This window comes from Bos mutus, chromosome 3, assembly GCF_027580195.1.
Source record: "Bos mutus isolate GX-2022 chromosome 3, NWIPB_WYAK_1.1, whole genome shotgun sequence".
Classification (NCBI taxonomy): Eukaryota; Metazoa; Chordata; class Mammalia; order Artiodactyla; family Bovidae; genus Bos; species Bos mutus.
The window spans coordinates 104727006-104744746 of NC_091619.1; the positions used below are offsets into that span (position 1 = coordinate 104727006).

General features: G+C 42.2%; 1 protein-coding gene and 1 pseudogene across 1 annotated transcript; both read right to left on the minus strand.

Moving 5' to 3' along the window:
* Positions 1-8340: 8340 nt before the first annotated feature.
* NDUFS5 (NADH:ubiquinone oxidoreductase subunit S5) lies at positions 8341-13950 on the minus strand. The gene is made up of 3 exons (XM_005907778.3): positions 13805-13950; positions 11835-12052; positions 8341-8564 (listed from the first exon to the last, which is right to left on the minus strand). The coding sequence occupies exons 2-3, from the start codon at positions 12048-12050 to the stop codon at positions 8460-8462; spliced, it is 321 nt and encodes a 106-aa protein (XP_005907840.1). The 5' UTR covers positions 12051-12052; positions 13805-13950; the 3' UTR covers positions 8341-8459.
* A 979-nt stretch (positions 13951-14929) lies between these two features.
* On the minus strand, positions 14930-16378 carry LOC138987284 (rho-related GTP-binding protein RhoG-like; annotated as a pseudogene).
* Between the last annotated feature and the right edge of the window lie 1363 nt (positions 16379-17741).

Below are 17741 nucleotides of genomic sequence, written 5' to 3' on the forward strand. Positions count from 1 at the left end.
CTATCAGAGCTCTCTCTTTGCTCTAGCTTGGATATTCCGCATTTGGGCCCCGTGATTCTTGAGTATTTGTTGTTATTGCTCAGAATGCGGACCAATAAACCATTTATTTCTTTTTTTTTTGGCTGCACAACTTGTAGGATCTTAGTTCTCCCACCAGGGATCGAACCTGTGCCCCTGCAGTGGAATCTCAGTCCTAACCACTAGACCACCAGGGAAGTCCCTTTCACTATAGCTTCAATTTGCAGTTTCCCGGTTACTGGTGAGGACTGAGTACTTTTATATTCTCATTGACCATTCATATGTCTTCCTTTGTAGAAGTATTTAGTCAAGTCTTCTGCCATTAAAAAAACAAGCAAACAAATAAACCTTGAGGTTGTTAGCCTTTTAATTATAGATTTGCAGAAATATAATATATGCACATGTGGGTATATGCATCCCCTGCCACTATATATGTATATACATATACATACTCTGGATATAAGACATTTGTCAGATAGATGTATTTTGAAGATTTCTCCCAATCTTGGCTTACCTATTCATTTTTTAATAGTGTCTTTTGATGAATAATGTCTTCATTTTGATGAAATCCAGTCTATCAATTTTTTAATAATGGTTAGTAACTTCTGTGTTCTTTGTAAGATATCTTCGTCAACCCCAGATCATAAATACATTCTATATTTTTTTCTAGAACTGTGCTATTTCTCTATCTTCAACTTCACCAATTCTTTCTTCTGTATTTTCATTCCACTGCTGCCGTCTATGGGGTTGCACAGAGTCGAACATGACTGAAGCGACTTAGCAGCGGCAGCAGCAGCAGCTGAGCCCATCCAGTGAATTTTTGTTTTGGTTGCTGTATTTTTTAGTTCAATAATTTCAGATTGGTTCTTTTATACACTTCTCTAGTTGCTGAGATTTTTATTATGTTTCAAGAGAGTTTGTGATTGCTTGTTGAAGCATTTTTATGATGACTGCTTTAAAATCTTTGTTAGAAAAGTTCAACATCTAAAGTCTTAGTGCTGGCATCTATTGATTATGTTTTCTCATTCAGGTTCCTAGTTTTTGGCATGATGAGTGCTTTTCTATTGAAAGCTGGGCACTTTGCATATTACGTTAGAAAACTCTGATCTTATTTAAATCTTCTATTTCAGCTGCCAGTCACCTTATTGAGTTTAGCATGCAGGTTCTGGCTTAATTTCATGGGCTGTCATTCCAAAGATGATTTAATTTTCAGAGTGCTTGGGTGCTATTCTGGTCTGCTTCATTTGTGTGCTACCTGAGACCAAGCTGAAAACCTACATAATATTGCATATTATAATTCAGTTCTCAAATATTTGCCATATTGATTCTATTCAGTCTGACATGTGGATCACTCAGGGATTTGCTTTGGACTTCATACACAGGTTTAAAAATCCCTTTCATCAATTTCTTCTCTTGCAAAACCTCCTCTGGATGGATGAGTGACATCTTCTTACTGCTGGGTGGTGGTGTCAAAGTCCAAGACAGGTTAAAACACGACAGCTTTCTTCTTCAGAGTGAATAAGTGAGAAGAGTGAGTGAGACTGAGGGGGAGAAAGAATCAGCAAAATGGAAGTTAACAGTATTTTGTAAATTAATCTTTGAAGTGAAACCCCATCACTTCTGCCCTATTCTATTTGTTAGGAGCAAGTCACTAAATCAGGTCACACACAACCAAAGGTGATTACATAGGGCATCACGTAAGGGTATGGGGATCACTGGGAGTCATTGTAGAAGCAGCCTACCACAGTCTTCTTTAATTTTTCTCATCACTATTTTGTAGTTTTCAGAGATGTTAAAGAAGAAAAAAGCTACCTTTACATTTATTCATATATTGTCTTCGATTTGTTGTTATGCCCATTTAGTGAATTTGAAATTTTAGATACTGCAGTTTTGCATTCTAAAATTTTCTTTGGTTCTTTTCCTGGGTTTTTATTTCTAAGATTTCCCATGTGTTCATGCACTATGGTCATTTTTTCTTTTAATTCCTTGAACATATTTTTCATAGATGCTTTTAAGTCCTTGTCTGCTAATTGGACTTCTGAGTCTCCTGGGGGTCTGTTTCTGTTGACTGCTCTTTTCCTTTACTATGGGTCATGTTTCCTGTTCACAGTAAACATGTCTACTGTACATTGAACACTGGGAATAAAATAAGTTATAGAGACTCTGACTTTTGCCGTTATTTTCTGAAGTTGATTTTTGATCTTTCAGGCAGTTATATTACTGGTTGATTTCCTTGAACTTGTGGAAACTTGATTTTATCCAGTGCTAGAATGGGTCTGTGAAAAGACACTCTGATTTTTATATGGTAACTAGGGATCAAATTTCATTTTTAAAATATATACACACTTTTTATTTTTAAAATTTAATTACTTTTTGGCAACCCTGTGTCTTTGTTGCTGTGTGTGGGTTTTCTCTGGTTGCAGCAAGCGCGGGCTACTTTACTTGCAGTCCACAGACTTTTGGTGGTTGCCATTCTTGTTGCGGTACACAGGCTGTATGGCACACGGGCGTCAGTAGTCGTGGCACATGGGCTTAGCTGCCCAGTGGCATTCAGAATCTTCTCAAACCAGAGACTGAACCCATGTACCCATCTGGCAGGCAGATCCCTGCCCACTGGACCACCAGGGAAGTCCAAACTTCATTCTTTTACATGTGGATTATCCAGCTATTGCAGCACCATTTTAAAAAAAGATTATTCTTTCCCCATTAAATGGTCTAGGCACACTTGTCAAAAATCAATTGACTGTAGATATGTGGGTGAATTTCTGGACTCTCAGTTCTTTTCCATCAATCTAAATATTTATCCTTACAGTAATGCCACACTATCTTGATTAGTGTGCTTTGTATTAAGTTTTGAAATTGGGAAGGTGAGAGTCCTTCAACACTGTTCTTCAAGATTCTTTTGGCTATTCTGGGCCTCTTATAATTCTATGTGAATTTTAAGATTAATTTGTTGATTTTGGGGGGCTGAAACTCCAATACTTTGGCCACCTGATGTGAAGAACCAACTCATTGGGAAAGACCGATGCTGGGAAAGATTGAAGGCAGGAGGAGAAGGGGACAACAGAGGATGAGATGATTGGATGGCATCACCAATGGGGATGATGGCCATGAGTTTGAGTAGGCTCCAGGAGTTGGTGATGGACAGGGAAGCCTGGCATGCTGCAGTCCATGGGGTCGCAGACAGTCGGACACGACTGAGGAACTGAACTGAACTGTTGATTTTGACAAAGAAGCTAGCTGAGAGTCTGATAGGGAATATGCTGAATATGTAGAACAGTTTGAGAAGTATTGCCATCCTAACAATCTTATCTTCTGATCATGAACATGGATGACTTTACATTTTAAAGGTTTTCTTTAATTTCCTTCATTAATATTTTGTACTTTAAGATTATGTTTTACCCTTCTTTGTTAAATTTTTAAAATTCTTTTTGATGCTATTATAAATGGAATTGTTTTCTTAATTGCATTTTCAGATTGTTTTCAAATATGTTATATGCCATATTATCTCTTTCCTCTCCTTTTGAGACTCTAATTATATGTGAAGTGAAAGTCAAAGTCTCTCAGCTGTGTCCGACTCTTGTGACACTGCGGACTATACAGTCCGTGGAATTCTCCAGGCCAGAATACTGGAGTGGGTAGCTGTTCCCTCCTCCATGGGATCTTCCCAACCCAGGGATTGAACCCAGGTCTCCCGCATTGCAGGCAGATTCTTTACTAGTTGAGCCACCAGGGAAGCCCAATTATATATAGACTGTTTTATATTATTCCATAGATAACTGATATTTTTTCCCTATAGTCTTTTTTCTCTACTTTAATTTTGATCATTTTATTGATCTGTCTTCGTATTAACTGATTCTTTCTTTTACAGTATCCAATCTACCATTAAGCCCATTCAATGAGTTGATTTCAGACATTGTATTTTCCAGTTCTAGAATTTTCATTTGTTTATAATTATGTTTACAATAGTTTGGTTAACTTTTTCTCCTTATAGTTCAAATTTTCTTAAATTTTCATAAATTTCAAGTTTTCTTGTTTCTCTGCATGTCTCATGATTTCATATTGTATTCCAAATACTGTTTATAAGAGGACAAAAGCTAATGCAGTGTGTGTGTGAGTGTGTTAGTCAGTCATGTCCGACTCTTTGCAAGCCCATTGGACTGTAGCCTACCAGGCTCCTCTGCTCATGGAATTCTCCAGGCAAGAATACTGGAGTGGGTTGCCATTCCCTTCTCCAGGGCATCTTGCTGACCAAAGGATTGAATCTGGGTCTCTTGCAATTCAGGCAGATTCTTTACCATCTGAGTCACCAGGGAAGCCCCTAATATAGTATACTACTTGTTTATTTCCCAAAAAGTAAAACCCTTTCCTCTAACCATTAGAGGAAAGGATCATTCAGATTCCTCCTAGAGTAGGGTTGGAGATGAGTTGTCACTTTTTTTTTGGAGTGACGTCACTTTAATTAGATTGATTTCACCTGTGATTAATCCAAATGCCAATCTTCCCAGGTGCTGCTTTTTGATCTTGCTAGAATTTGAGCTGTAAATGTGTTGGTTGCACTTCTGTACGTTTGTGATTCATCTTTTTATAAAATTTATTTATTTATGGCTGCACTGGGTCTTCTTTGCTGTGAGTGGGCTCTCTCTTGTTGCAGCAAGTGGGGGCTACCTTCCACTTGCAGTGCCTGGGCTTCTCACTGCGGGGGCTTCTCTTGTTGTGGAGCACTGGCTCTAGGGCACTTGGGCTCAGTAGTTCCAGCTCGTGGGCTCTAGAGTGTGGGCTCAGTAGTTGGGGCACACAGAAGCTTAGTTGCTCCATGGAGTGTGGGATCTTAGTTCCTGGACCAGGGATTGAATCTGCATCCCCTGCATTAGCAGGCATATTCTTAAGGGATTCATCTTTACAGTCAATTCTGACAGTCCCAGAATGTAATCACCCCTAGAATGTGCACGACTACATTATTTATGTCTGTCAGCATAAAAACTAAATCTCCTCAGCATTAAACCCAGAGGAAATATAACTCCTCTTTTCTAGGATTCCAAGCAAGAGTCATTCGTTGGCTTCAACTGGGCCATGTGCCTAATATAGACCATTTTTGAGAATATAGTAAGGACAAAAAGCAAAATGCATAAACTACGTGAACAATTTGCTACCATTTGTTTCAAAAAGGTAAAGAAAACGTGTGTATATATGTGTAGACAGAATCTCTAGAATACTGAAAACATTGGTGGCCTCGAGGGAGGGAAATAGGATGCTTGGGAAAGATTTTTCATTATATATCCAGTTTGAATTTTAAGCCACATAAATTACCTATTCAAAAAAATTAAATGAAAAATTGAAATGCAGTTGCCAAAATACTCAGTGGTTTCCTTTGTGGCTGTCAGGGTTAAAAAGCACAGACCAAATAAGTTATGAGTCCCATTTGCCAGATGAAGGGAGGGGGCAAGGGCAGCAAGTAACTTCATGTTTCATCATCAAAAGCAAAGAACTTCACAGCCATTCTGTCCCCCAACCTTCTCAGTCCTATTCTTACCAGCCTAGTTGATCAAAAAGATAACTCTGCTTGATCATATTAGAATGCTTAAAGAACGGGGGTCTTGGAGCTGTCTCCTTGCTTTCACCGACTCATAACATTGCTGTCCTACTTTCTCAAAAAACCGATTAAGGCACAAAGTTTGCTAAATATACAAAGAAGCAGGGTTGCTGGTCCCAGAGCTGTTTATGGATACCTGATGTAAAGGAAGCTTTCTGATATCCTGTAAAGACATCAAGGCAATTCTTCCCAACAAATACAACTAAGTGTTCTCTATCAGACATTTTTTACCTTTAGGTAAATATAATCTTGTGGGATTTGCTTTCCCTTCATTCTGTCGACACAACCCAGAGCTCAGGAATAAAAGATATCTTTGAATGAAAGAGCATGTACCTACATTAAGCCTTGATTAGTATTCTGCTGTCCTCTCTGATTTTTCAATTGGCCTCTGCTTTCCCATAAATATGTATGTGCTTAAAACCATTTGGGACTTTAAGAATTCAGAGAAGTTTGTGTGTTTAGAGAAAATAAAACAACCTAACCCAGGGCCACAGCACAGGATCTTGCTGGAAGGCCTCCAGTTTGCTTCTCCATTGTGATGGATTAATGATTAGTTTAAGAAAACGTGCTTGGCTAACACAAGGAATAAGCAGGACCCTGACTGAATGCCAGATCCCCTATTTCCAATTCTGAGACTAGCACACAATGTGCTTTCCCTTCTGAGAACTGCACAGCGGTAAAGAATCTGCCTGCCAGTGCGGGAGATGCAGATTCGGGCTGGAGCCCGAGGGGAAGGAAATGGCAACCCACTCCAGGATTCTTGCCTGGAGAATTCCACGGACAGAGGAGCCTGGGAGGCTATAGTCCACGGGGTTGAGAAGAGCTGGACTCAACTGAGCACTGCTCACTGCTTCAGTTTGTTATATTCAAGCCTTCAGTTGACATTTATGGCTTAAAATGCTCTAAGACTAACAATGAACAATCTGAAAAGAAAATTACAGAAACAATTCCATTTAAAATAGCATCTAATAGATAATCAACAAGAACCTACTGTATAGCGCAGGGAGCTCTACCCAATACTCTGTGATAACATATATGGGAAAGAATCTGAAAAATAATATAACTGAATCACTTCATGTACACCTGAAATGAATATAACATTGCAAATCAACTATATTCCAGTTTAAAATAAAAATATTTTTAAACAGCATCTAAAAAAATACTTAGGAATTAACTTAATCAAGGAGGTGGAAGACTTGTACCATGAAAACTATAAAACATATCTGAAAGAATATTAAAGACATTAATAAGTAGAAACAAATCTCATGTTCAGGGACTAGAAGACTTATTAAGACATCAATACTACCCTAAGCAATTTACAGATTTAATGCTATCTCTATTAAAATCTCAATTTTTCTGCAGGAATAGAAAAGCCCATCCTAAAATTCATAGAATCTCTAATATTTATTTGGCTGTACCAGACCTTAGTTGCACCAAGTGGGATCTCCGATCTTCACTATGGCATAAAGGATCTTTAGCTGTGGCATGTGGCATCTAGTTCCCTGACTGGGGATCAAACTCGGTCCCCTGCATTGGGAGTTCGGCGACTTAGCCACTGGATCATCAGAGAAATCCCCTGGAGGAACTTTACATTTGTGCATCGAAAGATACTATCAACAGAGTAAAAAGGCAATCTACAGGATGGGAGAGAATATTTTCAAATTACATATCTGAATCAGCATCCCGAATATATAAACTCCTAAAACTCAGTAACAAAAACACCCTCAATTAAAAATGAACAAAAGACTTGAATAGACATATATCCATATAATAGTCAAGACATACAAATGGCCAGTAAGCACATGAAAAGATGCAACATCACTAATAATTATGGAAATGCAAACAAAAAGTACAGTGAGATACCTCACTTCTATTTGCTGGCTATCAAAAAACTCCAGAAAACATCAAATGTTGGTGAAGACATGGAGAAATTAGAACCCTTCTGCACTATTGGTGGGAGTGTAATTGAAAGCAGGGTCTCAAGGAGGTATCTGTATAACCATATGGATAGCAGCATTATTCACAACAGCCAAAACATGGAAGCAACCCAAGAGTCTATTGACAAATGGATGGATAAACAAGATGTGGTACATACACACAATGGAAAACTCTTCAGCCTCAAAAAAGAAATTCTGATATATGCTATGTATGTTAAGTGACATAATTCTGACACAAAGAGACAAATACTGTATGATTGCACCTATAACGAGGTGCTTAGAGTAGTCAACATCATAGACCTAGAAAGTAGAACAGTGGTTGCCAGGCGCTAGGGGGACGAGGGAAGAGGAAGTTATTGTTTCATGGGTATAGTTTCAGTTTTCCAAGATGAAAAGAGTTCTGGAGATGGATGGTCGCACCACAATGTGAATGCACTTAATACCACTGAACTCTACACTGAAAAATGGTTAAGATGAGGAATTTCTTGGTTTCCTGGTCCAGTGGTTAGGACTCTGCTTTTGCTGCCGAGGATGCAGGTTTGATCCCTAGTTGGGGATATCTGAAGTTTTCATTATATTCTCAACATTTAATTTTCTAGGGATCATACCTTCCCTTCTTCATGTGAATTTTTTCTTTTAAAAAAATGTTTCTAAGCATTTCAATCAGAAGTACTAATATACCACTGATAGTCCCTTAATGCTAATTTTTAAGGTAAAGGCATTTTACCAAACTTAAAAAATAGGTTGCAACCTCATTATTGAAAAGTATGATACAAAAGAAAATAGAACAAATAGGATGGAGCAATCCTTTATTTTTAGACACTCTCACAAAGGGGTTTTTAGTACGTAGAGTTTCCAGCGGAGAAGAGAGAACGTGAGAATCAGCCTCCAGCCACTGGCAGCTGCTCCGCTCAGGACCGAGGTTCCTCCTGGCCTGAGTGGTGAGGTGGGGGTGTGTACTTCCCTTCCTTGATTAGCTTTTCCCGCTGTCTCCTGATAGCATGCAGACGTTTCATCTGTCAGAGGAGGAAAATATTTAAACTCGGAGGGAGATATGCACCAGAAAGTGAGCACTGGAGAAGCTGAATACAAAACTGGTTTCATTTTTAAACTATGGAAGCTTTTCATCCTGGAGGGCCTCTGAGATAAATCCCATCTTTAAAGAATCAATTTCTGCTGTATGTATAGTAATACCTCCTTGAAAACGGATAACTAGTATGTTCCTATTATATAGAGGAATATAAGCATTTACAAAAATAATAGAGATACAGCAGCTTTAAGAGGTATACTTGTGCATACTAAAATCTTTAAAAATATGAAAAGCTGACATCACCTCACAGCATATGCTGGTGACTGCTCACTAGGTCAGGGAAGGCAATGGCGCCCCATGCTAGTACTCTTGCCTGGAAAATCCCATGGACAGAGGAGCCTGGTGGGCTGCAGTCCATGGGGTCGCTAAGAGTCAGACACGACTGAGCGACTTCACTTTCACTTCTCACTTTCATGCACTGGAGAAGGAAATGGCAACCCACTCCAGTGTTCTTGCCTGGAGAATCCCAGGGACGGGGGAGCCTGGTGGGCTGCCGTCTATGGGGTGGCACAGAGTCGGACACGACTGAAGCGACTTAGCAGCAGCAGCTCACTAGGTATGAATGAAGCACAAACAGGCCAATGAGGTCTCTGGGCCACACTGAAAGGCCTGCTATGTGCTCAGCTCAGCCAGTAGTCGCTCAGACAGGCAGGGCCTTGACTGCTGCCTTTTCCCCTCAGCAGGACGTTCCCTACGGATGAAAATCAAGCTATCCAACACTGTGCGAGAGCCGCAATTAACGGATTCTGTGACATGGAAAACAGACTTACCAATCCTGAATGCACTGTTCCTTGGCTCAAAACCCAGTGGCTTTTATCTTACTGAGAGGAAAAGCTGAATCCTTCCCTAGAAGGAAATTACAAGACCCTTCTCTCTGACGTTATGTCTTTATACCTTCCTCCAGCTCTCTCTGCCCCAGCTCAGAGATCCTTCCATTCGCTGCTTCCTCCTCCCTCAAGTGCACGTGGTTCACTATCTCCAAGTCTCTGCTCTCATGTTTTCTATCCTTGAGCTCTTTCAGGAGCACTCCACTGAAGCACAGAGCAACCATACCAGTGCTTCGCATCCTTCTGTTTATTTTCCCCACTGCACGTACCAACACCCGACACGCTATTTCTTACCTTGTTCGTACATTTTCTGTATCCCACCCCCAACCCTTGCCCCACCAATGAGTTCCATTAGGGCAGGGACTTTTCGCTGTTTTGCTTACTGCTATATTCCCAGTACCTGGAATAGTTCCTGACATAATAGGTGATCTAAAAAATACTTTTTGAGTGAATGACTAGGTTTTCACAAAGGCATGAAGTGGCAGTATATTCAATTAAACATCCCATTAACTTTAAAGAATGAGGATGCAACTTCAGTAGAAAAAAACTTTAGGTATTCCCAATACTAAACATTAACCATTTAAAAAACTGTATTCTTAACATTTCTCTAGTAAAGCATTTCCCAACATAAAACTAGTTATGGTTGAGGCATCATACAGCCGTATGTCAAATCTCTCTCCCAGCTAGAACCAATCATGACTTGGTGTTCTGAATACAAGCACAGGGTCTAGAATCAGCACTGCCAGGTTCAAATGCTATTTCCACCTCTTACTGGGCTATGTGACCTTAGGTAATGGATTTAGTATTTCCTTGCTTCAATGTTTTAATCCTACAGTGGGGAAAATAATTCTAAAGTATCTCATAGGAGATTATTGCAAGAAATATATGTATTATTACATTCTAAGAACTTAGAAAAGTGCTTGATTCTAATTCTTTGATTCACTAACATCTTCACTTAGATGACCTCTAAAATGGTAACATCTCTCTTCAGAAATTGACCTTAGAGCAAAACTGTATTTCCAGATAAGGAAACCAAGATTAGATGGGAAAGACTTTCTTGAAGTCACAAAACTAGTGGTGGTAAAACCAGCATCAAAATCCAGCTCTCCCAACTCCCAATCTAATATTCTTTCCACCTCATCACACTGTCTCTTCTTGGTGTAAATTTTCCATAATAAGTGTTAATCTGAGCAAGGAATAAGTGGGGCCTGCAGAAGAGAAGTTATGACATGCTGTGAACTAACTAGCTGGTTGGCGGCCAGCTACCACCCACTCCTTGTCTACTACAGTACACTCGATGATCAATATTCTTCCAGAGAACATGACAAAATTAATACCTGACAACCCTTTATTCCTTCCAAATTTGGCTTTACTTCACCCAAATGCCAATAGCAGATTATAAAAGACAAGCTATTTAAAAATGGATACAGATAACTTTAGAGATGCATTTAACTGAAAATCTAAATTGTATTCCTGAACCCCAAGGAGTTGACAGTAATAAAAATAATTCTATGTTATATGTGGAGCACAGAAATAGGCAAAATGACAGCCCAGTTAACGATTTCTTCTCTAAAGGAGAATAGAACCCTATGTGTTACGCAATTCATTCAAGTCTTGAGGAGGTAAACACTATGCTGCTGCTGCTGCTGCTGCTGCTAAGTCGCTTCAGTCGTGTCCGACTCTGTGCGACCCCATAGACGGCGGCCCACCAGGCTCCCCCGTCCCTGGCTCCTCCATCCATGGGATTTTCCAGGCAAGAGTACTGGAGTGGGGTGCCATTGCCTTCTCTGAAACACTATGCTACTAATGCTTTTTCCCTGTATTTTTGGTCAGGATCACCTAAAACAATCTCATTAACACCTCCATCTTCCCCAGAATAGAAATCTAGAGGTTGTTTTATCAGGTTCAGTGTAATAGAGCTGCAGGATTTTAATCTCTTCCCCAGTGAGGGTTCAATGAATTTGAAATATATTTGCCCAAACATTTTCAAGGACAAACACCCAAGGCTAGTTGATACTCTTTTACTTTACAGCCTACACAAAAATGGAAATCTACATATGCAATTTCCAACCCGATGGCTGCAGCAGGGCACAATGCTAAGGAAAATATTGGGTTTGACAAAAAGTTTGACGGAAAACCCTAATGAACTTTTTGGCTAACCCAATATATGAGAATATGAGGAAGAACACTGAACAAGTTAACACAGTTAACTTCCTTGACATGGTACCTAAGTAGAGAAGGTAGTTCACACAAAAGTTTTGCCAATTCACATCGGGCAAGCCAATGCCCAATGATCAGTTAAAAGTATTTAAAAGTAGCTCTGGAGAAACAAGGAAGTAATTCCATCCCCATCTTCATCACTTCCTCACCGTTTTCTGTCGAAGCAGACACTCTCTGAAATCCTCAAATTCTATTTTGCACTCCTTCTCTGCTCGGATACTGCCGATTCCATGTGCACACTCTATCCATTCCTTCTCAAAAGCATGACATCGGGATGGGATCTTGTGAGGCTGCTCAGCACTCTGGATTGTCATCCAGCGATCTAGGTCAACACCCAGCCTTTTCTGCACATCAAAGAAAGGCATGGCTGAAGTGGAAGGGGAAAAAAAAGGAATGCCATAAAATTGCAGTCAAAAGAGAAATTTCTGAGAAAAATGAGATAATTATGACAAACAACCCTCTAGAAAGATATTTTGTACTAGTCTCCCAATTTCTTTTCCCCAAACCTTTTCATTACACAAGTTCTTCCAGTTCATGGTAGATAAGCAATTTTCGTGCTTTCACAAAACTCAAACTCGAGGAAAACGGAACTTGAACCAAAAAACAATGCATTAAAAATCCTCTATATTGATATGGTCATTTTAACCAAAAGTTGAAAAGTGTGTTTTATTGGGAGTGTAGAGTTTAAGCCACTGGACCACTAAAAAGTCCCTGTATTGAATATCTTGACTCAGTAATCCCAATGCTTTGAGACAGATCTGAAGAAAAAACTGAAATAAAAAAACACAAGCATAAAAACATTTCTTTACACTTTTCGAACCATATCAACTTAGATGACACTTCTAAGAAGCCATCTTGAAGCAGGGATGTCATCCTGTGTTAGCATCGTAGACCTTTCCTAGTACCCTGCACGCCCCTGTAATGTACTATTCATACGCATATCTCCCTTTTGAACAACCTTGAGGATAGGGACCAGTCAGGTAGGAGCTCAATAACTGTTGGGGGGAAAAAAAAAAGAAATTCAAACAACTTAAAAGTGCAACAATAGAGAAAGTCCAAGTGTTTGTCTCTCAGTCATGTCCCCACTCTTTTCTACCCCATGGACTGTAGCCCACCGGGCTCCTCTGTCTATGGAATTCTTCAGGCAAGAATACTGGAGTGGGTTGCCATGACCTACCAGGGATGTTCCCAATCTAGGGATCGAACCTGGGTCTCCTGCATTTCAGGCAGATTCTTTACCGTTTGAGCCACCAGTGAAGTAACAGAAATGAATAATTAAATCCAGTACCTATTTGGTAGACAATGGTGGGGGGCGGATAATACACATGAAATATACATTTTAATGCTTAATGAAAAAAAGGGGGGTTTACAATAATGCTAAAAAAAAAAAAGCTTCAAAAGAAGACTGGAAGGAAGCACAAAAAAAGGTCAGCAGTTACTTTTATGAGTGGCAGGCTTACAGGTGAGTGTAATTTTAAAGTTTCCCACCCATTCTTTCAGTCATTTACTGAGTAATGTTCCAGTCACTGGGATGGGGGCGGGGGGGAGGTGGGGAGCAGCTGCAACCTAAGCACTAGCACAGGACACACAGAGGGAACTGGGAATCAACGCACGAGCGCAAGAGCTAAGGAGGAAGCACCTATTCTGTCCGGAAAACTACGGATCAAGTGCAGGTCTGTGACAGAGTATTCCAGCAGGGCACACACTGCACGAGTTACAGCCGGTGTGCTGGGTTATGTCTGGGGTATACTGAGCACCCAGACGCGGCTGGAGCGCAGAGTACACGTCGGGAAGAACGAAACGAGCTTTAGAGGTTGGCAGGGCCTAAATCCCGCATGGCCACGCAGCAAGCTGGGAAAGGAACGTGGACTTCAGGTTAAGAAACAGAAGGCCAAGTATGAGTCTGTCAGAAAGTTAAGTCAACCTGGAAAAAGAGCCGAGAGAGGTGCGGTCTATAGACTTCAGTGACAAGCTGGGTGGACCGAGGAGCCTGGGAAAGCAGAAAATATGGCCAGGGAGAAAGGTCATCCACCCAGCAAGCCAAGAGGAAATCTGTTAAAGAGCTCTCGGAAGGACGCGCTTTAGGGTCTATCGTCCAGCGGACACACACAGCCCCTACCGTCCGGCCGCTGTGTCCTTTTCTCCTCGCTGGCCGCCTCTCCTAGACAATCCTCAGGCGACTAGGAGGCCTGCCGTAAAGGAAGCCCGCTGCGCGACTCTTGCAGCGCGACGCCGGGAACCGACCTGCCTTCCGCCGTCGCGCCCCGGAACCATAGAGACCAAGCCCATCTGTCTGCGCCTGCGCGGCCGTCTGAGTTGCCCTCAAGAGACTGCGGACGAGCGGACCTTGCCCAGATAACCGCGTGAGAGGCATCCCGGGGTTTAGTGATTTCCTGCTGCTTCCTCCGTCAGTGCCTGGGACTCTCACCACAGCTATGATTGGTGAGGGACTTGACCAAGGAAACCCTCTTCATCCCCTTCCAGTGGCAGTTAAGCTCATGGAGTGTGGACACACCCAGGGTGGGTTCCAGTTCTTGCTCCGCCACTTCTGCGTCACCTGGCAAAATTTCTTAACTTCGCTGTTTCTGTTTCATTTAAGATAATAATACAGTGTATAGGGTTGCTTGCGGGATTAAATGAGTTCTATTAAAGCACTGGGTTTCCCAGATTGCCCTAGTGGTAAAGAACCCGCCTGCCAATGCAGGAGATGTAAGAGAAGAGGGTTCGATCCCTGGGTCAGGAAGATCCTCTATGGCAACCCACTCCAATATTCTTGCCTGGAGAATTACATGGACAGAGGAGCCTGGCTAGTTACAGCCCGTAGTCTCAAGAGTCGGACAGGATTTAGCGAGTAAACCACCACCAAACCACTGAGGCGTTTCCTAGCACATGGAGGGCACTCTAAGACAATCGCAGTTCTTTGTGTCTCAGTTTTTAAAGTTTACGGATTCTGGAGAGTCGTCAGAGACCATGCCCCTCTGTTTCCGAACCTCCAGAGGTTCCCCTTGATTACAGCAAGAGCCCCAGAGTGGTGGTGGGGTTGCAGCTGGGACGGCTGCGAGGGGTGGAATGGGTACCATAAAGTGTATGTGATATGATACGTTGGGGAAGTGGAAAGAAAATAGAATATTTCTAATTTTTGTGTTTTTTAATTTCTTGTTTGTGTGTTAATGTTTATAAAGGGCATAATACTACATTAGTTGTACATATTAAAAAACTTGTAAATAAATATTTATTGGGGGGTTGAGCTGAAAACTTCTTTTTTTTTCTTCACTGGAGACAGAAGGTTTTGTTGATGCAGATGGGGGTTGAGGGGCCCCAGGAGCCCGATGGGGGTGGGACCGAGTCAGTCAGCAGGTGCATGAGGCCCAGGGACATGGAGGTAGGTTAGGGCACATTCATCTTACTAGGATTCAGTGGCTTCTTCCCTGTGGAAGAGAGAGCATCTTGAGGGCGGAGCAATTTGAAGAGCAGTGAGGGAGAGGTTAGGGTCTGTGGAGCCCTCCGGAGAGAAGGCACCAGGACAGGCAGCAATATCTGTGTGGAAAACTAAGTCAACTGGTGAGTAGGGGGAAATGCGGAAGCTTCTTGGAGGAGGGGTCCAACTGTGACCTGGGTGAGCTCTCAAGAATACTTGGTGTTTCCAAGCAGAATGGGGCAGGGCCCAAAGCCCCTTTCCCTGTGGGTCCCCGTTAAGGAGAAAAAGACATTTGGGGACCCCATAAGCAAGGGGGTCCCAGAATTAGTCCTTAAGGCACAGCTGAGGGCAGACGAGGCACCAAGACACAAAGGCGCAACCAGTAGGGGGTCAGGGGCAGCCTCCAAGCTGAGTGCCAGGTCACAGGAGGATGCAGGACTGCGCATGCTTGATCGGCATGGGGTTGAGTACTGCCGGACAGCCTCGGTAAACACTTCCTTGATGCCATCCTGCTGCAGGGCCAAGCACAGCTTGGATCTGCTGGGCCACCACCTGGCCCAGCTCCTTCAGGCACCTTTAGGGTGTCAGGTCCTTCTTGGTGCCCACCAAGAGGATGGGCACCTCAGGGCGATGGTAGCACACCTCTGAATGCCACTTGTGCTGCACATTCTCATAGGAAGGCGGATGAGAGTGGAGAAGCAGATGACAAACATGTTGGTCTGAGGGCAGGAGAGTGTGCGAAGGTGATCATACTCCTCCTGGCCTGCTGTTCCTACAGGTTTCGGGTTCACTGGGCACCCGTCAACTGCACTCTGGGCGCTATAGTTGTTGAATACTGGGGATGTAATCCTTGGGGAAGGCGTTGCTTGTGTAGCATGTTTTGACCACAGCCCCTTTGCTCACCACCACACACCTGATGCTCTGCGTGGTGGGTGCAGGTGCTGCGGTGGAGGCTATGACTCTTTCCCTTTCTGAGCCCTCCTGGATCAGTGACCTGATGCCCTCCCCAAGGCAGGGAAGATGGGGGTGGCGGCAGTGGCTCTGTTCTGCAGATTTCTTTTCCTTTTAAGCAATGAGCTCTCAAAACTGTTTAGAGAAGTCCGGTGTTCCAACCTTCCCAGCCTTATTGTCCAAAACTCTGCCTAATGCCCCGACCGAGAGCTTGCTCTTCTGTGTATTCCAGGAATATCCTGCGATCCAATCTCTCTCTCCCTTTTTTTCTTCTTTCCTTTGGAAGGATACCGATTCCTCCCTCCCCCGCTTCCATTTCTGCATGCCAAATTCCTGCTCTGCTTCAGGACTTTTGCATAGGTTTCTCTAAAATGCATTAACTATCAACCAAGCCCTGGTTTCATCCACTCTGAGGAGAATGCCTGAGGTCCCACCATGTACTGCTTTTGTTCCAGCATTCCAATTCTCCTTTTCTTCCCCCCTCATCAGATATGTACCCCACCTCAGATAAGTTGCAGTTCGGCTAGAATTTCCTGGGCAACTAATGCATGTCCAGCACAATACTGGAGGATTATGGAATTGGTAACTCATGGCCCTTGCCTACAAAATACTAGAGGTGGCAAGGTGGTGATCACCACCACCCCTTTCACTTCTCCCATTTAATGTTGGTGATAGCATCTTTCCAGCCATTCAGGTAGTAAACTCTGAAGCTGTATTTTGCCGTTTCCTCCTGCTTCATCCAATATTTAATCACTGGCCAAATGCTTTCAAATGTTCCTTCAATAGATTTTCAAATTTATTTTTTCCTTTCTGCTTCCTGGCTCCTCACTTTAGTCTGTTTTGCACTGATTAATCTTTCTAAAATATTAATTTCATTGAATCACTCCTCAGATACCAGGTGGGGTAGATTAGTACAAAGATGGCAATTTAAAAGCCTCCAAGGCCAGAGCTAGCTCACTGTAAGGAAATGAAAACAAAAGCATTATGATAAATGGGAACTGATCCTTGGCCTCAGTTTGAGGGAGAGGAATGGTGGGGAACATGCAACCTGAAGAGCATATGTCGCGTCTAAAGGGGGCAGCAGCTCCTCAGCTCCACTCTTGCTGTCAAGAATCAGGGCTCCAAATTGTCAACTCTTCAAATTTTTCACGAGAAGCCAGAAATCTTTTGTTATTGCTTAAATGTGAAACGCTGGCTCACACGCTAGTAAATACTCAAAATTCTCCAAGCCAGGCTTCAGCAGTACGTGAACCATGAACTTCCAGATGTTCAAGCTGGTTTTAGAAAAGGCAGAGGAACCAGAGATCAAATTGCCAACATCCACTGAATCATGGAAAAAGCAAGAAAGTTCCAGAAAAACATCTATTTCTGCTTTATTGACTACGCCAAAGCCTTTGACTGTGTGGATCACAATAAACTGTGGAAAATTCTGAAAGAGATGGGAATACCAGACCACCTGACCTGCCTCTTGAGAAACCTGTATGTAGGTCAGGAAGCAACAGTTAGAACTGGACATGGAACAACAGACTGGTTCCAAATAGGAAAAGGAGTATGTCAAGCCTGTATACTGTCACCCTGTTTATTTAACTTCTATGCAGAGTACATCATGAGAAACACTGGACTGGAAGTAACACAAGCTGGAATCAAGATTGGTGGGAGAAATATCAATTACCTCAGATATGCAGAT